Source organism: Clarias gariepinus, chromosome 25 (assembly GCF_024256425.1).
Source record: "Clarias gariepinus isolate MV-2021 ecotype Netherlands chromosome 25, CGAR_prim_01v2, whole genome shotgun sequence".
Classification (NCBI taxonomy): Eukaryota; Metazoa; Chordata; class Actinopteri; order Siluriformes; family Clariidae; genus Clarias; species Clarias gariepinus.
The window spans coordinates 3,775,881-3,801,930 of NC_071124.1; the positions used below are offsets into that span (position 1 = coordinate 3,775,881).

Below are 26,050 nucleotides of genomic sequence, written 5' to 3' on the forward strand. Positions count from 1 at the left end.
CAGTGACTGACAGGTACACAGGCCATACCTACATTACTGTGACTGACAGATGCACAGGCCACACCTACTTCACTGTGATGAAAAGGTACACAGGCCACACCTACTTCACTGAGATGAACAGGTACACAGGCCACACCTACTTTACAGTGACTGACAGGTACACAGGCCACACCTACTTTACTGTGTAAACAGGTACACAGGCCACACCTACATCACTGTGACTGACAGGTACACAGGCCACACCTACTTTACTGTGACTGACAGGTACACAGGCCACACCTACATCACTGTGACTGACAGGTACACAGGCCACACCCACTTTACTGTGACTGACAGATGCACAGGCCACACCTACTTTACTGTGACTGACAGGTACACAGGCCACACCTACTTTACTGTGACTGACAGATGCACAGGCCACACCTACTTTACTGTGACTGACAGGTACACAGGCCACACCTACTTCACTGGATGTAACAGTTTCATAAGCCACGCCCCCTTCCCTGTAAATCACAGGCATACAGGCCACGCCCTCCTCAGTGTCACTAACACGTGCAGGTCACACCTCCTTCACTGTAAATGTTTCCGTTTCTTTAAACATTCACATCAGGTGATTAAAACGTATTATTTGGTGCGAAAAGCCCTGCTGTTACACATGCATACGATTAGACAGAACAAGCTCCTCCCAATGTGTCTCTTCTCCTTCAGTCCCCACTATAACACACCTGAGACCCATCAAAACCAGTCCAAACAAGGATCTGTCAGCGAGATGAAATATGACAAAACGCTTCCTTTAAAGGTTTCGCTTGTCCAAAGCTGTCAGTCAACCAGCACTCAGACCTCACAGATGAATTCTCTGCACTGCGTCTGCTCTCGTCTGGCCCCGTGCTCGCCGTCTCCTCCTCCCGTCGGCGCTGGGGGACAAAAGCCCCGGCTGTTTTCATCAGGGATTTTCGCTTCAATGGACGGATGATGACAGGAAGTGGTGAGATAAAACGAGAAGAACTGAACGATCGCAGGAACTGCAGAAACCACCACCGTTTAACTCATTAGAACCTGATAATCAACCTTTACGGAAGAGATTCCAAGTAGAACGCATTCCTCTATAAAGCCAGAATGATTAAAGACCCCATGCTATTTTTCCTATTATTAGTACAGGTCAATCAACAAATTAACATGTACGCCTTTATTGTATTTCGTTAGTTCCATTTATCTATTCATTCATTTATTCATCACCACCTACTATTTCTAATAAAGAAAGATGTTGGCATTTAATATAAAAGATTTCAAAATTTTTTCACAGTGAACATTCTTTTAAAACGCAGAATAACACCACTGCCTGAGGTTTTTTTTGTTGTTGTTGTTTTTTTTTTTTTTTACAGTGCTTTTAATTTAGTATCTGTTCTTAAATCATATCCAGGCTAATTTAACAAACTCATAACAAAGGATTCTTATAAAATGCCAAAATTCACAGAAGACCAGAGATTATTTTTAGCTGAACTCAGTATCTGCTTTAAACCATTTTACACATCGAAAAGCAAATAGAGAATATGAGTGAGAACACAGCGGGTGGTGCCGCTTATACTTAGCCTGTTTTCCTAAATTCTTTTTTTTTCCCCAACACATGGCCTGATTGGACTGTACAATGGGGTCTAAACAATGATTTTTTTTTTTTTTTTTGGTTCGAGCACAACATATCATCATAAAAAAGGATTTGATAATTACAGTTTACAGATATATACAGTACAACAGCCCATATTAATGAATTGTTTTTGCAGTGTTGTATCATATTTTTTGACCTGTGATCTTCACATAAATAGAAAACGATATATAAATTCTTTTTTTTTTTTTTTTTTTGTAAGGGAAAATAAATAAAACGCATGCATATAAAAGTTACTTTTATATGTTGCAATGTTGCATGACCTGTGGTGTTTCCACAAACCTGGAAGTATTCTTTAAGATCACATGATGTCTTGACACATTTCAAACCGCTGTCCTGTGTGAACTCTACTTTGATTAAAAAGTGTTTGGTTTTATATATTTATGTTAGCAGAGCTATATTATAGCTATATTATATTCAATCAAAGCTACGCTCCAAATCAATTCGTGCTGCTGACACCTGCGCTTCAAACGCATCTCCAGCGTCTCTCCCACCCCCCGCGCGCTCCGGCGCCGATGGTGCGGTCCATCAATAATGAAGACGGTTTGGCAGTAATTTATTACCCTTGTATAAGACAGATTTCCTGAATGATCTGCCTGATGAGATGTGAATCATTTCCATATTTCCTGGTCTATAATTAAACACAGCAGAACAGAACGGGAGAAATTTTGTCTTTCGTGACTTTTGGACTTTTTTTTAATGTTTAACTCTCTTCACTTGAAAAGAATTAAACATTTAAAACGTATATATACAGTATATATATACTCACCTAAAGGATTATTGGGAACACCTGTTTAATTTCTCATTAATGCAATTATCTAATCAACCAATCACATGGCAGTTGCTTCAATGCATTTAGGGGTGTGGTCCTGGTCAAGACAATCTCCTGAACTCCAAACTGAATGTCGGAATGGGAAAGAAAGGTGATTTAAGCAGTTTTGAGCGTGGCATGGTTGTTGGTGCCAGACGGGCCGGTCTGAGTATTTCACAATCTGCTCAGTTACTGGGATTTTCATGCACAACCATTTCTAGGGTTTACAAATAATGGTGTGAAAAGGGAAAAAACATCCAGTATGCCGCAGTCCTGTGGGCGAAAATGCCTTGTTGATGCCAGAGGTCAGAGGATTCAAACTGACTGATTCAAACTGATAGAAGAGCAACTTTGACTGAAATAACCACTCGTTACAACCGAGGTCTGCAGCAAAGCATTTGTGAAGCCACAACAAGCACAACCTTGAGGCGGTTGGGCTACAACAGCAGAAGACCCCACCGGGTACCACTCATCTCCACTACAAATAGGAAAAAAAGGGCGACAATTTGCACGAGCTCACCAAAATTGGACAGTTGAAGCCTAGAAAAATGTTGCCTGGTCTGATGAGTCTCGATTTCTGTTGAGACATTCAAATGGTAAAGTCAGAATTTAAACAGAATGAGAACATGGATCCATCATGCCTTGTTACCACTGTTCAGGCTGGTGGTGGTAGTGTAATGGTGTGGGGGATGTTTTCTTGGCACACTTTAGGCCCCTTAGTGCCAATTGGGCATCGTTTAAATGCCACGGGCTACCTGAGCATTGTTTCTGACCATGTCCATCCCGTTATGACCACCATGTACCCATCCTCTGATGGCTACTTCCAGCAGGATAATGCACCATGTCACAAAGCTCGAATCATTTCAAATTGGTTTCTTGAACATGACAATGAGTTCACTGTACTAAAATGGCCCCACAGTCACCAGATCTCAACCCAATAGAGCATCTTTGGGATGTGGTGGAACGGGAGCTTCGTGCCCTGGATGTGCATCCCACAAATCTCCATCAACTGCAAGATGCTATTCTATCAATATGGGCCAACATTTCTAAAGAATGCTTTCAGCACCTTGTTGAATCAGTGCCACGTAGAATTAGTGCAGTTCTGAAGGTGAAAGCGGGTCAGACACTGTATTAGTACGGTGTTCCTAATAATACTTTAGGTGAGTGTATATACTGTATATATGAAGTGCGTATATAAAAAAATCTGTGTGTTAGAGACAGAAAGTGTAAAAGTGTGTTTGTGCAAGAGTTCGAGAGATTAAGCAAGCGTAGGAGAGAACAAATATGTATGTGTGTACAGTAAGTGTGCATGGCAAGGGGTGTGTGTGTGTGTGTGCAATAGACAGTAAACAACAGACCACGTGTGAATGAGAGAAGCAATGAGACCAAGAGACAGATTGGAGTGTGTGTGTATGTGTTTGTGGTGTGAGAGAGAGAGAGAGAGAGAGAGAGAGTTACAGGACAGAGCGTGCACATGATTCTGCTCATATGATTCCACATTGACACACACTTCGGTCTTTCCTGGTTTCGAGTCGAATGAAGATGAGTCAGATCCTCATAAAATCCAGTCTGGCAGTGTGTGTGTGTGTGTGTGTGTGTGTGTGTGTGTGTGTGTGCGCGCGTCTGACAGGTACCTGATGTATTCAAATCATCTCTCAAGGTCTTTGTGCTTTAATTCAGCTCTAATGTGACCCCCGCCAGCAAGCGGAAATTATTATTCTTCACTGTTGAAATGTGATGCATTAGCTTAAGACTTTCACGCTCCGAACTTTCTGCATGTGTGAATGTAATTTTTTTTTAAAACAAAAGCCTTATACCAACTATCACTATCAAAAAAGGAGGTATGAGTAATGCTGGATAAAGCTACAGGAGGAATGTGGCTATTTGAAGCTAACTGATCCATGCTAGAAGCTGGTTAGCATGACAAAATTTGAGCAACTCATTGATTTTAAAGTCAAAGATTACTCAGCCGATAAAACTAAATTCTGTCAAGTAATGTGTCGTTTATTAATTGATAAACCACTTCAGGACTTTTAGAAAAGAAAAAGAAAAAACAATCACTTAAGTACAGTTCATCACCCCATGATCACTCACTCACTCATCGTCGTCGTCGTCTATACCGCTTTATTCTGTATTCAGGGTCGTGGGGACCAGTTGCCTATCACAGGAGACAGGGTAGACCCGGGGCAGGATGCCAATCTATCACAGGGCACACACACACACTAAAGGCAATTTGGGAACCAGCCGAATCTGGATATCTTTGGACTGTGGGAGAAAACCGGAGTACGCAGATGAAACCCACCAAGCAAGGGGAGAAAATGCAAACTCCATGCACACAGTGACAGGAATCGAGCCTGGCCGGGAATCGAACCCGGACCCCGGAGGTGCAAGGAGACAGAGCTAACCACTACACCACCGTGCCGCCCTTCACCCCATGATATTGTTGGTTATTTTTGCTAAAACTTCATGTCATGGAGTTTAGCTTTTTTAATTCCTTGCCTAGTTATGCAAGTTAGCATTATTTCCTAGCTACTAAGGTTTGTAAATTTTACACATTGTTCGTAATCAATAGTTTAAAAAAATTAATAATCAATTTTATAATTGATAACCGATAATGATCAATTATCATTAAACATCAAATTATAAATAATTAATCATTAATGATAATGAGACACACTTTTGTTCTTGTTTAATTAAACAGTTCTAAAAACATAAACGATAAACAAACAAACCATAAAACAACAAAGTTGTTCAAATGCTTATATCTCTTTTAAAAACGGGTCTTGGAAAAACACAATTTCCGATATTCGTACTCTGTCCAAACTGCAAGTGCGCCTTCTTGTGGTGTGCAAGTTAATAGCTATGTGAGAAACATTTTGCAAAACAAACATAATCGGTTATTAAATTTTTAACAGGTTAAATCCTTAACAGCAATTAATTACCGAATTAAGATTAATCATGAAAATCCCTATTAGAGTCTGTGTATTGGGACTAAAGTTACACTAAAGTTAGCTTTGATGTTCATTTGGCAACGTTGGGACACGTTCGGTATTAGGATGCTTTTTCAAAGTTAGAATGACTTTAATGCAATGACGTCAGAACAACGTTGACTAGGTGATGATGGCAAAATGTTGAACGAATACCTCTAACACACTGCTGCGAAAATGACTTCAAAACAACTTTAATGCAAAACCGGAAACGGGACTTGAACTCCGACCACTAGGGGGCATGCTGATGATGCTAGCACTGTAAATGAGCATGATAATGAGCAAAGATAATAAGCATGATAAAAAAACACTTGACAGCAGCAATTTACCGAAACACTAAAAAAAACAGCCCCCGTCCCCTCAGATGTGTCCTGTGAATGTGGACGTGATGCAGTTACAGTAGAGTAATTCAGGAGCCAGGACGCATCACATGGTAATATTTCTGAAAGAAAATGAAAGAAAAAGGCATCATCACAACACTAAGAGATGCATGACATGAGGTACACGCTGTGTGTGGGAAGCTGTTGGGTCCGTCCCAATATCCGATCAGTAACCTAAACCCTTTTAGAAACCTAAGGGACCGTGGAGGTGGTCGGACACCGTGCGAATGAATGTTAATCAGTAATAGCTCTAAATAAAGGTTAAAATTCCTTCATCTTGAAGTTGCGTACGGCTCGTTCATTCATTTTAATTTTCAAAAACTTTTCAAAATGTTTTTATATCTATATTACTTTAATGTCCGTCCAGCGTTAGGGTTCCTGATGGGTTCGTTTTGTTTTCAGACATGAAAAAGAACAAAATGACGAAATAACAACAACTTAGCGATGACAACTGCGCGCGGAAATTTGTACAGCTTCCAAATCCCCCTATAATATCACACAAATACAACACGATATGACCGTTTTTGTCACCATCCCGAATCTTTCGACTCCTCCTGCGTGACAAATCCTTACTAATCCCCTTTAATCTGAGTGAGCAGGACTTTAAATCCTCTTGCTATCAAAGAGCCGTGATCAAACAATGTGTCAGATATTCATTAAACACACAGCCAGTCATTAGCGAAGAGCTAGCAAGTGTCAATGAGACACAATTTTAAAGAAGATCTACACGATGGAAGTCTGGAATAAAAGTAAATTTTAATATATATTCTTATATACTGTATTTCTAATGTACTCTAACATGTTATTGTTTCTATGGCGATGACTTCTAAACAGTGCACTGTGCTGGACATGCAACAAATTGATGAAATGCTAAAGTTATCAAGCAAAAGATTTAATTTAGTTTGATTTTTTTTTTTTTTACGGAAGGAGTCTCCACTTCAATTGAGAGAGAGAGAGAGAAAGGAAACATTCCACAACAGGAAATGTTAAAACTATAAACGGTTAAACAAAAAAAATATATTTACTATATGTTCTATTTATTTATTACTTTAAAAATTCCATCTCCTCGTGGAATAAAACACTTCAGGGCATGAACGTCTTGTTACAGAAAACCTTAGAAGCCGTTAGAAATCCTAAGGATGGACAGAACATCAAAAAGCTCCACCCATTTCTCCCAATCCGCCGCGCCGCATTTGCATACTCCAACATTACTGGCTGTTATATGTTTATGATGCAACAACACCGACTTAAATTGTAACTCCGGGACTTCTGAAGAATTTTCTCGACACCGCTGCGGTCACAACTCTGCCCTTTGATCTGCCTGCTGACTAAAATGAATTCTCATAAAAGGATTTAATCCTGAAAACACCATTTTTTTTAGGTTGACTTTAAAAAGCAGCGCCAGGCTTTAAAGGAAAAACACACACATACAGTAGGCGCGCAGACACACACATACACACCAGCTTACCGCCATTCAAACTCCGCTGTCATGCACAGGGCTCTGGAAAGCAAATATTAGAGGAGACTTTGTTAATAGCAGGAGAGAAGTAACGGGCGTTATTACTAATTCACATCACAAATGGAAGGCATGCGGCGGAGTCATGGACGAGTTCCTCGGGAGGGCGATCATCACCCGGCGCTCGAAACGCATATTTAACACCTTCATCTAGAGATGCAGAGAACACATTTCTCTCAATAGATACTGATACCGGAGATGATTGATGAACACCCATCCATCCATCCATCCATCCATCCATCTACAGTATCTATGCCCACATGTAACATCTGTGTTGTGTCAGCCATCATGATGGAAAACGCCGAGCCCAAATCTTACTCTGTTACTATTCAGATATCAGAATGCAGTACTGGATTATTGAATCCCATCCTATGATATTAAAATAATAAAAGTGAAAAGAATCCAATGTTCCTGCAGGCGGATATTCAAGAGGTCTCTGCTTTAATGAGGAACAAAATGAAGAGAGACGAACTCAATTTATTCATAGCTCAAACTTCAAAGTATAATGACCACCTCTTACTGCTCAATTGAAATGTTTAAAAATATATATATGAAATAAAAGAACTTTCAAAAAGAAAAAAAAAAAAAAAAACCTGAACATGTTTGGAGTTTTTGCATATTATCGTGATATCACTGGTTTACTAAACAGCGCTCGGTCCTGATTGGTGTGTTGACGTGTGTGTGTGTTGGTGCGCTCTAATTAACAATACACAGGCTTTTTAATAATAACTTTACACAACAGGACTTAAACATGAAAACAGCATCTGTATCTGTTCTGTACCAGTCTTAAAAGAAACATAAAAGTGGGCGTGGCCTAAAACAGACCCTGCTGCCTTCATGCGCATGAGTTCAGGGGTAATAATTAACAAATTGGGTTTGGTCCCAGTATTCTGGTATAAAATTAACCATGAAGTTCCAGGTATGTAATAGAGATTTACAAAAATACTGTATGTCCTCGTTTTGCACACGCCCCTAAATCGTTCACAGGATGATGTCATGGTGGCGTTCGTACGCTCTCACCTCGATCATTACGATATTTCCAGCGACTTACTGCTTTGCATTTCTAAGTAAAACTAAATAAAGGCTGTAAATGAACATTTCTTTTTTTTGCATTCTGCTCATTTGCACATTAGATGAATATCTTGAGCTTTTTTTATTATTATTATTCCATTCTGCTGCTGCTGTCATATTCCACACTATATTTTTCACACATTCATATCTTAATACTTTTCACAGTTTACACTTTATTTTATATATAAATCATGGCTTTGTGCTTTTTACATGTCTGTACTTTAATTCTATTTTATTTCATTATTTATTTTCCAGTTTAAGGCAGTGGCTAGCACTGTCTCCTTGCACCACCAGGTTCCGGGTTCGATTCCAGCATCAAAGTCTGTGTGCATGGAGTTTACATGTTACTGTGCCTGGTGGGTTTCCTTCGGGTACTCCGGTTTCCTCACAAAGTCCAAAGACATGCAGATTAGGCTGATTGGCGTTCCCAAATGAGTGTGTGAATAAGTGTGTATGTGCTCTAAGTTTTTTGGGATAGGCTCCAGGAACGCCGCGACCCTTTTACAGCAAACTCTATATTTAATTTAATTGTATTTTTTAGGGTAAATTTCTCATTTGTCCGGGTTCGATTCCCGGCGAGGTTCAATTCCCGTCTCTGTGTGCATGGAGTTTGCATGTTCTCCCCGTGCTTGGTGGGTTTCCTCTGCGTACCCGGTTTTCTCCCACAGTTAGGCTAATTGACGTTCCTGAATTGCCTGTAATGTGTGAATGAATGTGTGGGTGTGTGAGTGTGTGTGTGTCCTGTGATAGATTGGCATCCCGTCCAGGGTGTACCCTGCCTCGTGCCCTAAGCCTCCTGGGAGAGGCTCTACTGTAGGTCCCTGCGACCCTGAATACAGGATAAAGCGGTGTAGAAGATGAGATGAGATGAAAGGAGAAATTTCTTATTTGTTGTGTTATTCTATTTTTTTATGGTTTTTTTTATTTTTTTATTTTAGGTCATGGACAGTCAGATAAGCATTTCATTGCATGTTATGGTGCAGTATGGTTGTCTGTGTAACGGATAAAAATTTTAATTTAAATGCATAACACTGAATGTATACAAAAATTATATGCCTTTAATTCTTATTATCTGTATATATATATCAGTAAAAACAAAAAAATCGACTGACCTAAGTTGTATAACGAGAAATAACAAAAAAACAATTTTGCTTGTCTTTATATTCAGGTCAATTCAGGTAATGCACAGATTAACTTATGTCATGTATTTAGAAAGCACACTGATATCAGCAGTTCTGGTTATCTAAGCTTCTTCAGCACACACACACACACACACACACACATATACACACACACCGCCCAAATAAACGTGTCGTTCTTTTCTTTTTTTTTCTTCTTTTTTTCTTTTACTGGGCACCTTCACTGACTTCAGATTTCAGAACAGGCTCTGATGGATGGCCTGAGGCGTGAGTCAAAACAGCAAATGTAGATGTCAGAAACAATATCTTCGACTTTGACTCATACCTGAGCTATGAAACTCATTTTTTCTCCAGACACACGTAGGAGTCTAAATGTATCGAGCCTCCGCTAGGTTGTGATGGATGGGGTGAAAAATGTGACAGACATCAGAGTAAAAAAAAAAAAAAAAAGACTCCATTTTTGGTACAGGTTCGACACCGAGCTGTTGCAGTATCACAGGATTTATTTTCGTGCCGCTCTAGTCTCGAGGCAAACAACTTGTACACTGTATTTCAACATCAAACTGCGCTATGAATAAAGTTAATACTGAATGTGGATTCTCGGGATATTTCTTTTCTGTTTTAAGAAGTTTTGTTTTGTTTCTGTTTAGTTAGAGGGGGAGGGAGGGAGGGAGGGACGATGGGTTGCACCTACGGGCTGCGTCGTGAACATCGGGCTCTGCAGTAAAGTGGTATCGGTGCAATAGTATCGGAACACATTTATAAGTACGGGTTTAGGCAGATAAGGTAGTGTTTTAGGGATTAGATACGTACTACTGCTATCATTAACGCTGCATCCCTCATTCCCATAGCTAACATTTTTAGCACACTGTTAGCACAATAAAATGTAACCATACACAAATATAGAAAATAGATGCTAGACAATAGCTCACATTTGAAAAAGTTTTGCTTATCAGAGAACACCGATCAGTAACAATAAGAAAGAAAATTGTCTATACAATAGCTAACCTTAAAAAGACGTCAGGTGTAGCTAGTTTTTTTTCTTTACTCCTATTTCACAGTGTTACTTTCTACATTAAAATCTAAGAAAAATCATTTAAAGACATTATTGGAAAAATCCGTAATGAAAATGTATGCGACAAGCGAGATAAAGGATGCGCCAAAGTATACAGTACTGAAACTCGAGCCTTTGTTCCGGGATCTGTTTGAGAATCTGCGTGAACGATATGAACACTGTCTACAGCGAGGTGGTGCACACACCCCGAACATTACGCATACCATGGTAAACCAACACGCTAAGTGTGTATGTTAGTTTCCTTCAGGAGAAATAAACTCACAGATGAAAACAAGGTGATATTGTTTGTCTTTTCAGTTCTTTACAGTACTAGTATACTAATTAGATGCATCCTGTACCAATGACTCACAGTTAAATCCGTGCTTTATCTAGGAAGCACTACACAACCTAGAAAAAAAAAAAAACATCTATTGCCAATCCATGATCATAAATATCTTAAACAAGACAATAAATAACATTTGTCACATGTTTCTTTCTCATAGAAGGCCATTCAAAATAGAATCATTAGCTCCATTTCCAGCTAGCTAGCGCGCTTGTTCTAATTTGTACACTAGCTAGCTTTCTTGTTCTTATAACTAGCACTCATGTAGTCATTTATAGAAAGTAAGCTCCCTTGTTCTAAGTTTGAAATAGCTGGGCCTTTTGTTCTATATTATTGATAGCTAATGCTTTCTTACTAATTTTCTATAATAGCTATCTAGCTGTTATTTTCTAATTTATAGCTAGCTAGGTCCCATATTCTAACCGTTTGAAATTAGTTTTTCAATAAATGACTATTTAACAGAATTAAATAAACAATGTTACCAAACTGATGGAATTTAGTAATTTTGTAAAAAAAAAAAAAAAAAGCACTAGCATAATATTTAGCATTGGACTAGCATAATTATCGTTTGCTAACATACATATTCTGCACAGACAAAGTAATTTAAGCTTTTTTTTTTTTATGTAATCAGAAATATTCCTAATAAACAAGAGTATTAAAAAACTTGGAGCTATTTTACATTTAACTCATCAGAAAAGAGCCTCTAACTAGATATTAGCTACAAAATAGCTCGCTGCTTATGTTCCCGGAATAGATCAATAGGAACAATTCACGTCTGTTTAATAATTTAACATTGATTATGAATGTCGTGGCTTCCTCAAGTTTATGTGAAAGCTTTAAAAAGTAGAAAACTTTATTGTACGATTCTAAAGGGAACCTTCAAGTGTTAAAGAAATGGTTAATGTTTCTAGGTTTAACATTTCTGTTGCTCTCATGCAGATTCGTCGATTCATAGCGGACCTACCTTGCCAACGTAGAGAGGGTCATCTCCTGTGTACTCCTCCAGGACAAAGAATTGGTTCCACACCCAGTTCCTCTTGTGTCTGTGGAGTACCAGGTCCTCATCTTTGATTCTGAGCGATGCTTCTGGTATCGGATGCAGAGGAACCGAGTTCAGCGTCATGGACCAGCAGCTGCCTGCCCACTGGACCAGTACCAACATGCTGACAGCTGTCAGTCCACTCCAGACCCCACGGCTCCCAGTGCTCATGGTGTGGGCCGGAGAAGAAAAACGAGGGGTGAGAAAAAGTCGATGTGGGGTGACAAAGAGGCACAAGATATCCAGCAATGAACGGTTTGCTCTGGAGTTTGTTCTCTCTGTGGAAAGGCAGTGGAGACCAGGAGCAGCGGTGATTGATGAGGAGAAGTGGATGTTGATCACGGACGAATCAGGAATGCCAATCTTGAAAAGACAGAGAGGGGAAAAAAAAGAAAGATTTGAAATGGGCTGAGGCAGTTAGTTAGGAGTCAGATCCTAGACAGGCATGGCTTTATCTAATGCTCTTGGCTCATCGGGAAAAATTCAAGTAAACAAAATATATATATTTTTTAAACATTCGACTCATACATGGAGAAATGCTAAACTTTGGATTAAAAAATAAATGACTAAACCATGAATGTGACATATAACCCCTACTTATTTAACTATCTAATCATTTATTACCCAAATGAGGATGGGTTCCCTGTTGAGTCTGGTTCCTCTCAAGGTTTCTTCCTTTTACCATCTCAGGGAGTTTTTCCTTGCCACTGTCGCCCTCGGCTTGCTCACCAGGGACAAACTGACCATTTTGATCCATACAAATTCACATTTCATACAAACCTAAATAATTCTTTTGACTATGTAAAGCTGCTTTGCGGCAATGAAAATTGCTAAAAGCGCTATACAAATAAAATTGAATTGAATTGAATTGAATTTATTCATCACCGACTACCTGTTTTCTTTGCTCAAGCATTTGCTCCAAAACTATGGAATAACACACGGAATTAAGTAATTAGGAAAATAACAATTAAGAAACAGCACCTCAGTTGGAGCCGTTATAAAGGCTTTACAGTGCATAAGCAGCAGACGCATCTCAATATTGATGGTTCAAAAAAGATTATTGAACATTTTGGATGCCTTCAGCATTGATTTATGCTGTAAAATTAAATAAAAACCAGGAAAGACCATGGAATTTGACGGGGTGCCCAAACTTTTGACTGGTTGTGTGTGTGTTTATATATATCGGTATAAACTGATGCTGCTACACACTCGACCTCAGGATTAAAAAGTGGCAATATCTTTTTTGATGTTTCAAAGAAAGCCATGAGAAGAGTGTGAAGTGCTACGGGTGAACTAACAGACCCAGAGAAAGTGGAGCACATTTGTCTTGAGGGCAAAGTCCAAGAGAGCGAGAGAGCGAGAGAGAGCGAGAAAGAGAGAGAGATCAATTGCTGACAGCAGTAAAACAAATGTATGCCACTCCGAGTGCCCGTATAGGAGGTGTCAGCTAAATGAAAATGCCTAATAGCAGAACAGCAGTACACCATTTCCGTGCAGGACACTCGACATCCCGGGAGATTTATATTTCCTTTGGCAGCTGATGAGATCAGACAGGGTGAAAAAAAAAAAAAAAAAAACTGCTGCACTGCTTGCTCCCTCGCTCAGGCTTGGCTTTTACCTTGCTAATAAAGAAACCCCAGCAAGCTTAGACTGACCAGAGACGCCTGTGGATGGTTATTATCGAGCCAGCAGAAATCCACAAGTCCAATTTGAACTTGAACGCTGCACTTTTCCGCACAACAGCTGTATTTAGCGGATTATTTTGTGACTCAAATTGTCTGATAAAAGACACATATTCAGGAATGGGTCGCACTCTTTTCAACTTTGACCCGATCTCTGAATATGCAAAATTATATATATATTTTTTCCCACAAATAATGGTAATGTACTATCTGAGTAATGTAATGACAAATGTAACATGATGCAATAGTAATGTCCATTTTTATAAAGGATTGCCGAGATAAACAACTGAGCTTGCTGGCTCTGTCTGAGAGCCTGTTATGAAATCTCAATCTTCTTATTTAAGTTATAGCAATTTATACGTTTAATAATTCTTTTTAACTATTATTTTTCCGATGATCTAACATTACCATAATACAGCATAAATATTATGTTTCAAAGGCTCTTATTTTTACTTTTTTAAGAACTTTTGATTCATTAAAAATCAATCAATGTTGAAAATATTTTTAAAGTTCACAAGTTATATATATTATTTAACTAAAGTTAATAATCCTTATTTTTTAAAGATTCCTGTTTTTAAACTTTTATATATATATATATATATATATATATATATATATATATATAAAAGTTCTATCTATTTTTTTATTATTTTATTTTAATATACCTATAATTTTAAAAGCTAAAACTAACCACTTTAGATATAGTCCTATTATTTGTATTTCTTTTCAAAAAGTATTTAATTGTAATATAATCAAACTTAACATCGATCCTTAACCCCTTAAACTCTCTGGATTTTTCAACAGGTCCAGATAAACAAACCGCTCTTACATAACTACTGTATGCACCCTTCGTGTCACAGTATTTCCTCTAAAAAATGAATAAATAAATAAATACATAACAATCCAGGATTTTTAGAGTCACAACTCGGCCACTACACTTTCTTTAAATGTCTTTGTGCTCGCTGCGACAGAACAAAGCAGCTGTGACTCCTGACGTGGCCAAGCGCTCCATTAGCAATGCAAATCTGCGGTTCAGAAGCACGTAACCTTGGCTAAAATGACAGAATTCCAGTCACATAGCTCCTCCGGCCCTGGGGGTTCTCGGCAGAGCTTACACATGCTTCAAACAGCCTTTTAAACTTCCAATCAAAGGAGTTCAAACAGAAATTGGGTCGAATCCGTCCTTGAAGCAGAATGCCTCACACCTTTAGAATTTATTCTGATGCCACGAGGGATGTCAAGGCCTGAACAGAAATTCAGCATCTCTGGAAAACAGAAGACTTCACATGTCATTAAGTGGAGATCTGAGTTTGAATGTTGGTATAGAACCTGCTAAGAGCTGACGTTTTGTCCTAGTGATCAGAAGGTTGGATCTGACAAAGTGTCTGACAAATAAGTGAGGAGTAACGCACTTTGTGTTGTGCTCTTAGAGAAAAATATTCATCGTAATGCTTTGATAATCCGTTCAATAGATAAATATTAGCCAAATAAACACTTGATCTGATCGTTTCTCTCTTGTTGGAATAAATGCAATAAATGTTCGCCACATGTGGGGGAACATAAGGTAACATGAAGAGTTTCCAGAAAGGATATTTCCTTATTGTTAAACTCAGTGAGAACAAACAAATCTCTCTCACCAGCTTTTACGATAGAATTCCATCCACTGGGAATCTGGCTGGCTGAATAAGCAGCTCTGATTGGCTCACAGTTCACATTCAGTAAAGCATCTAACCAATCATAACCCAGAAGGTAGGATTTATGAGAAAAACAGGAAGCATAACCTAACCTCAAAGGGACACGTCACATTAAGCAGAACCACTCTGCACATGTCAGAAAAGTTAGATTCTGGTTAAATGCTTTGAGCAGGTGATTGTACATTTTATCGGATCAGCGTTCGTGTAAAAAGTTACAATCAAAGCTCTAATTAAAAATGAATTCGGATTGAAGTAAACGTCCCAAGTACTGGGGAGCGTTGTCAAGGTTACTAGCACCAGTCTGATGTTGATTCATGTTTTATTCATCTTTCACCTTATCAACTTGGAAACAACAACAATAATAATAATACATTATTGGGAAACTCATATTTTGTATTACAGTACAGTACATTTACAGTTACATTTATTGTTTTAGAAAGAAGTACATTCCCGTTCACATTTACATAACAGCAACGATAAACATCCGTTCCGTCAGCTTCTTATTGCTCTTTCTCTTAAAGTTATTATTTATAGGCTATCTCTCTCGTCATCCTTACAAATACAAATACCTGCGAATGAGCCGTCACTATACAAACCATTAATCATTAATATAAACCTGTGATTTGCAGTCGCACTACTGTCAGAGTTGTTTTTTTAGAAAATGAATCAACGCCTTCTGACCGCTCGGATTTGAGAATTCAGCAGCGCTGTGGCGTACTGTAGGTGTGTGTAATGGATGTGTTTCTGAGCTTATCAAGACACAACAAACTATTGCACACATTCGCATCAATCACATTTCGATTCATTTAGGAGTTTGATTCTTAAAATATCCTCAAACTGTTTCTCAGTCACAACCAGAATAGTTGTACTTACAGTAAAAGTGCTTGAATAATGTACTGTAATGTAAAAGTAGAGCTTCCCCAGAGCGAATTTTACTGCAGTATAAGTAAAAGTCCTCCATTTACTTGTGTACTTGAGTAAAAGTACTCACCTTCAAGTATCAAAAGTAAAGAGCTTTCTCATGGTAAAAATCTCTCTGATTGTAAAAGTATTGGATCCATCATTGTCAACAACAAAGCGCCGCTTCTTACCTGCTGTGTTATTGGATCAAAATTTCCCTGAGGTTGGGTAACGCAACACCATGCCAATATGTAGTTAAGTAAGAGTATAGATATTTGCTGTACTTTTGAGCAAAAGTAAAACGTATGTTCTAATAAAACTACTCATGTAAAGTACAGATATGTAAAAAATGTACTTGAGTACAGTGATAAAGTACATGTACTCAGTTATCTCTTTCCTCTGGTCACAGCAAAAAAAAAGAATTAGAAAAAAAAACTGTAATAAAGTGACATTCATTAAAAAAAATATTTTTTTCTAAACCTAAACCAGCATCACAGTAAACTTAAACTCGCTCAGTTAGCTCACAGTCGCTAGTGTGGCGTCACTCACTAGATTAGCTTTGACCCCAGGTTTGTATCCACTCGCTAGTTTCAGTCCACTCAGTTGGTTAGATCCTTTTTGACTATTGTGCTACCTTTTGCTGCTGTCCAGGTTTCACTAGGCTTTGCTAAGAAGCTTGACTTGGTTTTACTGACAAAATAGATTTATCTTGCTAATTAGCTTTCGCTCACGAGATTAGCTTTCGCTCACCCACAGGTTTGCTTTGGCTCTCACTTCCTTGTCTTGCTGATTAGCTTATACTCACTAGTGAGCGTTTGATCACAAAGTAAGTTTAATGCTAGGGTACAGTACTGTAGCTTTCACTGGCTGATTAGCTTTCGCTCTTTAGACATTTCTCTTATAGTTAGCTTAACTAGTTTGCCCCTTAAATTTTTTGCTAAGTTAGATTTTCACTTTCTGCTTTTTACTTTTATTGATTACGTTAGATTTTTTTTTTCTTAAATAAGCATTTACTCAACTTATTCATTTCTCACAAGTTTCTTTCACTTACAGTACAGTTATGTTTTATTAGTTTACTTGTTATTTTTGCTTTTGCTAGGTTAGCATTCACCTGCTGTTTTTTTTTACTCACAGGCTTGCACTCGCTTGCTAATTTCCTTTCTCATGCTAGCTGTCTTTTGCTTGTTACGTTAGCTTTTCACTTGCAAGTTTGCTTTCATTTTATAGCTTAATTTCACTCTCTAGGTTTGATTTCTTATGCTAGTCTATGCTAAACTACGGATCGGAAGATCCCAGGTTCAAACCCCACAACCACCAAGTTACCACTGTTGGGCCCTTGAGCAAGGCCCTTAACCCTCAACTGCTCGGATGTACTGTTAAGGTGTCAGATGTACGGATAAGAGTGTCTGCTAAATGTAAATGTTAGATTTCGCTAGATTTTACCTACTATTTAATACTACTACTTAGCTATTAGATTAGCTTTTTACCCCCTTACATGTTTACTTTTTGGTACATTAGTCTTGCTTTCATTGTAGATGATGAGTTGGGTCTCTAGACTCAAAGAGACAAGAGACTGTTTAGGAATCTCTGTATGTTTTTATGAAAACCAGTGTGGGATAAAATGATGAAAAACAGAACAGGAAAAGAACACACTAGATTATAATTTTTTGCACGCCTCAGAGGGGAAATGTCTCATCGAAACCTTTCTCTCTACTCAGATCATTATAAGCCATGCTTTAGCTAGGAATTGCTTAGCTTCCTGATTAAATCGCTGTACGTTACTCTAGATAAACTCGACAAATGTCGAGAAAATGGCACAGGAACGGTCGAGACGGAAAGAAAACGCTCTTCAACCGTGTCTCAATTAGCTCAGAGCTGCAGAATTTCCATTCGTGGTGACAGCTTGAAGACCACGACGTCCAGCGGAGAGTGTATGTGATTTATGAAATCTCAATACAAACTGAATCAGCCAGTATCGTGGTATCGTGATGAAACAGTATCGCCTGGTCCCTGGTGATTCCCGTCCCGAGCGTCGACTTTATTAAAAAAGCACATGACGTGTTACGGTTTCCTGGAGCTTTCGTATCCTCTGCTGTTTTGATCAAATGCCTTCTGAACAGTACTTTCAGTCTAACACTTTTCAGCGTGGAGTGATTTTCTGTTTCATGTGTGTTATGAGTACGAAAACGACATAAACGTGGAGCGGACTGGCAGTGTATTCTGTACTCTGGCATGAGGGATGCGTGTTTAAAATCTGTTAAAGTAACTGCGCTGAAAAGAGCATGCGATCTGAAGGAGAGAGGAAGAGTTCTCCGGGGATCCTCTGTCCTTCCCTCTCATTCCATTTCCACTCTTCATCTCTCTCTCTCTCTCTCTCTCACACACACACACACCTTTCTCTCTACTCAGATCAGGAACAGTGAGGCAAACTAATTCACAAAGTATTCTTCGGAGACTGTGTCACTCCAAGTATCTCACTACATCCATCTTTTTTCTTTTTTTTTTCTTGCTTTTTTTGGGGGGAAAATGTGAACTCTAACCAGCCTGGAAAAGAACACACTAGATTTTTTTTTTCTTTTTTTTTGCACGCCTCAGAGGGGAAATGTCTCATCGGAAGCTTCTAATCTTCATTATAAGCCATGCTTTAGCCGGGAATTACAAGTGCTTAGCTTCCTGATTAAATCGCTGTACGTTACTCTAGATAAACTCGACAAATGTCGAGAAAACGGCACAGGAACGGTCGAGACGGAAAGAAAACGCTCTCCAACCGTGTCTCAATTAGCTCAGAGCTGCAGAATTTCTATTCGGGGTGACAGCTCGAAGACCACGACGTCCAGCGGAGAGTGTCTACAGTAAGTTTGTCCCTTATAGTAGAATCAGTATAACCATCATCATCATCATCATCATCATCATGCAAATTAAGGAATAAAACACTCAGGGGGTGTGTGACGGAGCAGACTCACTCCGACCGCCTTAAATTGGATTCATTTCCAGCAACAGCTTCTGCTGATGTGTTTTATTACTTTTATACCACAAGGACTTTATTATCAACCCATTTTTTTGTTTTGTTTTGTTTGTTTTTTAGAACAAAATTCAAAAAAAAAAAAAAAATCTGTTTATAGACACTTTTAATGTTGTGACACAAGTTAGTTCTTGTTCTTACTTTCGCTCCCACACCTTCTCTCCTCACCCAAGGTGCAGCGGTGCCTTAACAGTTAAGAGGTACTGATCGGCTCAAGGTTCGAGCCCCCGCATGGGCCGAGCTACCATCTTTACTTCCTTCAGCAAGGTCCTTCACCTTTAACCCAAGCCTCATAATCTGCTCCAGGGGCGCTGACCCTGCGCTCTGACCCCAGCAACCAAACAAGCTGGAATATACAACGAAAAATATTTATTCCCGATGTCTTGATGTCAAACATTTGCAGCTTATCATGTCAACGATTTAACACAAAGCGTACTCTTTCCTAAAGGGGATGGCATGTCTCTATTTACAAAAATCTTCTTTATGATGTACAAAAATAACAATCTAGTACACAGTAAAAACAAAGGTTCTATGTAGAATCCCACAATATAGTGTTTCCTTCTAATATGGTTTCTTTTGGGATTTACAAATATAAAGAAATGAGGCATGGGTTAAGACTTTTGCACGGTACATTATATATGTATGGAATCGACGGGTCCATACAGTAGGTATTTCTTTCTCATATGAAATTTGACATTTCTCTTTTTATTTTAAATCCAAGACGGCTTTGAACTTTAAGCAATATAAGATGAAACAGAGTCAGACCTAACACCTCTGAAACCAGAAGTCTATCAGAATCAGCCTAGAACAATCTCTGCACTAAAAGAGGAAATGGTCTCTGCATGGAACATCATCAGTTCTGATTCATTAAGAAATGTTCAATGTTCTTGTTTTCAGCATAAACAGCATCGCACATAAGTTAAGTCAAAAACTTTCAACTTTCAAGCATTTATTATAATTTATGATCACTCACTCACTTATCCTCTGAAGGCGTGGAGGCTGTTACAGGGTACTAAGAGCAGTAGGTGGGGTACATCCTGGACAGGGTGTCTATCAAGTTATTTGGAAACACCAATTATCCTCACCTGCGTGCTTTTTGACTGTGGGAGGAAACCCGAGAACCCAGAAGAAACCCACGAAGATGAAGGGAGAACATGCACATACATTATAATAAATCCAAGAAAACTTTGAATGTAGCAATATGAGATGAAACAGAGTCATTCCAGAGGCGGGGAATCGAACCCTGACAGTAGGATGGCACAGTGCTAACCTCATAAGTTATACTTTTGAATAATTTTTTGCTTACGGATCCAGACATCTGAGCTGCACTGTACCAGCTCTCAGTTCCCAATCCTTCTGAACGTTTCCTTGCTTCATCATGTTGTTATATTTTACCACAACAACCTTCATACACATCCCAAGTGTAGTTCTGCTAAAGTTTATCTGTGTCACCGAAACCTCAATCCATGTGCAAAAACTCTTCTCTCTGTGCGTCACCGCACCCATGGGATCGCTCCCTCTTATCCCGATCCAGAAGTTCAGGAGCTCAGGAACACAGGCCAAAAATAAAAGAGGTTGCTATCAATGAGCTCTGAGTCTCTGGGTTTCTCAGTCGGTGTCTGCTTTGTGTGCTAAATTTAACTCACGCTGTCCTTTCTTCCATGCGTATCGGTCCTGGTTCCCGGCCAATCACCCAAAAAGCACGGACGATGAAGCCTCATTAGTCTCGTCGCTCCCCGTCATGAGGAGGAACCCGACCTTCTTGGGCTTCCATGCTCGGCCTGATCCGGAGCTCACCGCCTGCCGGGGGGCAGAGTGTTGGCGAGCGCTCTCAGTGCATATCTCCTGCCATCGGGGCATCAAGTTCAGTACGGCGAGGATGGGGAACATATGGCCTCATTATTACAGCCTCCTGGTGGATCCGCTTGCCGGGGAAAGGCCACGAGTGCCAGCCTGGCTTACAGGCACTTAATGGGCTCAGAGAGCTGGTTATGGAAATGTGGAGTCGCCAGACTGCCAAAGGGCCGAGCTTGAAATGAAGAACGTTCGCCAGACTCAATGGGTCTCTTTTTGTTGTTGTTGTCTTTAAGCAACTTGTAAAAAGTACATTTGGTCAATTTGCACATGCACACTTTCCATATAAAGACGACAACAAATCCCTTTTGACTTCCACACAAACTTTAAGCTGACTGAGGCTGGAAAAGTTCCTTTCTGTAAAGTAAACACAAACTTTAACCTCTTTCTGTAAGAAAAAAAAAACTTTCTTGCTGAACACAAGTTTAGAAAACTTTCCAGAAAGAAAAAACTGACCAGATCTCAAGAAACGATGTCACAATGCAGTTTTCAGTCTGGCTAAAAACAAATAAATTAAATTTCCCTTCACAGTCTATCTATCTATCTATCTATCTATCTATCTATCTATCTATCTATCTTATTTCAACACAGCTGTGTTTCGATCAATTAGAAATAAAATAATATTATAAAATAAATAATACAGAAGCTAAAAACACTTTTAGCTTAAATCGTTTCGGCACAAGTTTAAAACCTAAAACCGTACTGAAGCAAACAATCAAAAGTAGCTCTATACAACATCATTAGAACACAACAATGCTAAACGATCGATTCTGATAGGTCAGAAGGCATTGATTACATTTCCATAACAGCAGCTGAATTGTGGTTCCAGACTGTAAAGCAAATCACAATCTTGCTCTAGTGTGCTCCATATAAACACTGTGTGTAATCACAACCTTTTCTATAAGAAGATGTTAATTTAATGACTATGGAAGGAGTCTCCAGTGTCAACAGTAAAGGACAGCTTTATAGGACTTTCTTGATAATGTGACAAGCTGTGTGTGTCTTATTAAGTGATAGAAAGAGAAATAGAGAAAAAAAGAAATGTAACTAGTGAAGGAACAACTGTTTATTCTGCAACTGCTGTAGCGTAAGTGATAACATGCTGTTATTGAGACATGCCATCCTTCAGTTTATTATTATTTACGATTATTTAAATTAATTCCCAAATTAAGGAAAACGTGTCTAACAAGTTCTAACCTCAATATCATCACAATTTATTATATCTGTTATAGTAGAAACGAGGAAAATTTATTCACTTATCGACCCACAAAAAAATCTTAATATTTTGGAGTGTGTCGAATATATATAAAAATTTTATATTTCATATAAAATACATTTTTGTAAAAAAAATCTTATACTGTATAGTTCAAAATCTAATATATACAGTATATCTCTATCTATTTGTCTATATATATATATATATATATATATATATATATATATATATATATGCTGTATATATATGCTGTATATATATATATATATATATATATATATATATATATATATATATATATATATATAAAATTAGGATATTTATAAAAATGAGATATCGCAATACAAATTGAATCGGTATCGTGATAATATCGTATCATGTGGCCCCTGGTGATTCTCATCTTTAAATTAAAAATAAAACTGAAGTGTTTGTTTTGAGGAGAGATGAAAAAGTACATGAGGAGTTTTTTTTTTTTTTCCCCTTCTTGAACACCCCATCTCTAAAAGATCTCTAATACTCCAGCTCGAGACAATCAGTCCACAGGATTAGAAATTGAATTAAGATGATCTGAATTCAAATCTATAAACATCATCAACCATGACAGCACACCATTATGGAGTATTATTGCGATATGATACGCGTGTGACGTTGTTTTAAATTAACACATCACACCAGCATGACAGCAAGCCCAATAAGCAACAAAATTTATCATGATAACAATGTAGCAGTGTCAGTGGGATAAGCACAAGGATTGAAGCGTACGAGCATGACAAGAATGCAGAACGCCAAAACAAAAACCTAGCAGCGTGATCAGAAAAACAGGCCACTATGGCATGCAAATAGGCTGGTGATTAATGACGGGCTCGCTTTTGAACACTGTGGCAGCTCAGCTGATGACAAGGGTGAGAAAAACTGAACAGATTGAATGAATCAAATACTCTACATCAAAGTGCGCCCCCTAGTGGAGGAGAAAAACTTTTCCTGCCAGAACTGCAGCTTTTTTTGTTCCCTCTGCTTTTCTTTTCCTTCATCCCACAAAATGTAGGTCTATATGAAGAGCTTCCAGGTGGCATAAAACTCACTCATTGTTTATGTTTTTAAGAATAAAAAGAATCGTATTTGGAAAGAAGAAAACAATGAGAGGGAAAAGAAGCAAAATGGGGACAGTTTTACTGCAGAGAGAGACACACACTTGTTTATTGTGCTTAATAAATATAAAGATGCAAATGCAACTTTTTTTGCCTCTCACAAACACACACACACACACACATAAACATCCATTCATAACTTCATTAGGCTATTGCATATTTGAAGAAATAACTGGACAAATCTTACAAGCCCATCTGTTATTCTGCCAAATGAACTTAATGGCCCGAGCACAGATGCGCTTATAATATTCATCAGCAGTGTGTGTGTGTGTGTGTGTGTGTGTGAGTGTGTGGATAAATATGCCATGCGCAGAGCCACACTGCAGACAATCAGTAATCCATTGAATGCTAATTAAGTCATGGACAAGGCAGATTGTAAAAATATACACATGTACAGGTGTGTCTTACTGTACTGGATAAAACAACAGTGTTATTTTAAAAGCATGTATTTGTGTGCATGTGTGCATATGTGTGTTTGTGTGTATGTGTACATGCGTTTGTGTGTGTGTGAAAGAGAGAGACAGAGAGAGTACGCTACAAGTTGGCATTCTGATGCCAGATGCAACAACAAACTTAACACTAATAGGAGTTTTATAAATCATCTGACATCAAAGTCTGGTTGAAATCTTTTTCTTTCCTATGCCAGGTTGATAAGTCGATAAAATTCCCTATATTAATGCAATGCATAGTGTAGATGACTTGTGTGGACACACAGGGTGGCCATGTTCATTACAGTTTTTAATTATTAAAATTCTAATTAAGTGCAAGACCCATGATTGAGTGTAGACACAGTACAACATATGAATCCTGATTTTTAGTAGACACCATTTGACACAACAACAACACCAATAATAATAATAATAATAATAATAAGTGAGACTTTTATATAGGCTATAGGTCTTATATACCCTACACACACACACTTGAGTATAATGCACTCAATAAATCTGGACTGTTTTATAAACTGTACAGTGTATATAAAACCTATATATAGGAAAGTCGCACTTATTATTATTATTATTATTATTATTATGGGATTGGAGTGTATAATAAATACCACAAATACAAATTTCCCTAGAAAAGTGGCAGAGAAACGCAATTAATCAACTCTAATAGCGCTGCGTAAAGCTGGCTTACCTTCTCGTCCCCGCGCGTTAAAACGCAAAGATCCCGTAGTCCTGAGTTCTCTCTCTCTCTCTTTGATCTGTTTTTGATCTCTGTTTTTTGATCTCTCTTTTTGATCTCTCTGAACAGAAACAAAGAATTAAAGAAGAAGAAGAAGAAGAAGGAGAAGCCGGACTGAAGCAGGTTCCCGCTGCGCTCCGGACGGTGGCACGCGCAACGAAAAACCAGCCGCACGCACGCACGCACGCACGCACTCTCACACACACGCGCGCGCAAAAAAAAAGAAAAAGAAAACGGCGCGTCCCGAGGTTCCCGCACGCAAGGTCTGTGCACGCGCCGCGAGGTTCCCGCACGCCTACGAGCGCGACACCGCGACAATGAGGTCCATTGAAGAGTCGCAGCTGCAGAGAAGCTCAGCCAGGAGAGCGTATACACACACACACACACACACACACACACTCAGACACTAATACACACTCTATCTCTCTGTATCACTCTCTCTCTCTCTCTCTCTCACGCATACACACACACACACACACGTGCATGCACACGCAGCGCGTCCCCGATACACACTCTGTCACTGGCAGAGTCAAAAGTGTCGCTGGTCCTGTCCCTGCTCCTGTACTGATGCGAGATTCAACACCGAGTCGGCTCCCTGAACGAGTCATTCTGTGGAATCGATTCGCAATGACTCGCAATACAAAGTTGCTTCTTATATAGTATATCTACTGTATACTGTACACTATATACACACTAGTGTAGAGTTTGTATATATAGAAATAGTTAAAAGGCTAAAGATAATAATAAACTGATCAGCTTCAATGTAATTAGTGATGTTATTATTTCAGGTTGAAGCACGCACATATGTCTGCCAGAAAAAAAAAAATCCAGTTTATCTTTTCTAATTAATCTCTCTTAGTGCAGGTGTTTGTTTGCATTGAGCGAGTAGCGCATAAGTAGGTTATTTTAAAGTGGATTATTGAAGCTGGCACATACTGTTTATACTGTAACATCTCTTTTACTCAACATTTTGATTTCACTTATAGTGCAGGTTAAACTTCAGGCAGAGATCTAAGGACTGCAAAAGTTCCATTAAATTCTGTTCAGACATTTTTTCGTGATGCTGCGACAAATTCTGGCTGGACAGAGACACAAACAGACAGAATTTTTTCTGAGATATCATTGAACTAACGAGTTCTGACACAACCTTTCTATTACTTTCTATTATAAACCTTTCTATTATTTATATAGATTTATTTTCTGTTAAATCACTAATTTTCTCAAACAGCAAATGTTCCAACAGAGCAAACGTCTTATTTTTATCATAAAACTTGGCTAGACGAAAATGTTTTGGAAAAGTGCTAGGTGCTTTGGTTTCCTTCCACAGTCCAATACAATGCTAATCACCA

The 26,050-nt window shown here is 38.6% G+C and overlaps 1 protein-coding gene across 1 annotated transcript in view; it reads right to left on the reverse strand.

Annotated features, from left to right (window-relative positions):
• Positions 1–25,080, reverse strand: part of cdh7a (cadherin 7a) — a 107,181-nt gene extending 82,101 nt beyond the window's left edge. The window contains exons 1-2 of the mRNA XM_053486696.1: positions 24,654–25,080; positions 11,926–12,363 (exon numbers count right to left, since the gene is read on the reverse strand). Of these exons, the coding sequence (XP_053342671.1) occupies positions 11,926–12,171 (246 nt within the window). The 5' untranslated portion in view covers positions 12,172–12,363; positions 24,654–25,080. The remainder of the gene's footprint in view (positions 1–11,925; positions 12,364–24,653) is intronic.
• Between the last annotated feature and the right edge of the window lie 970 nt (positions 25,081–26,050).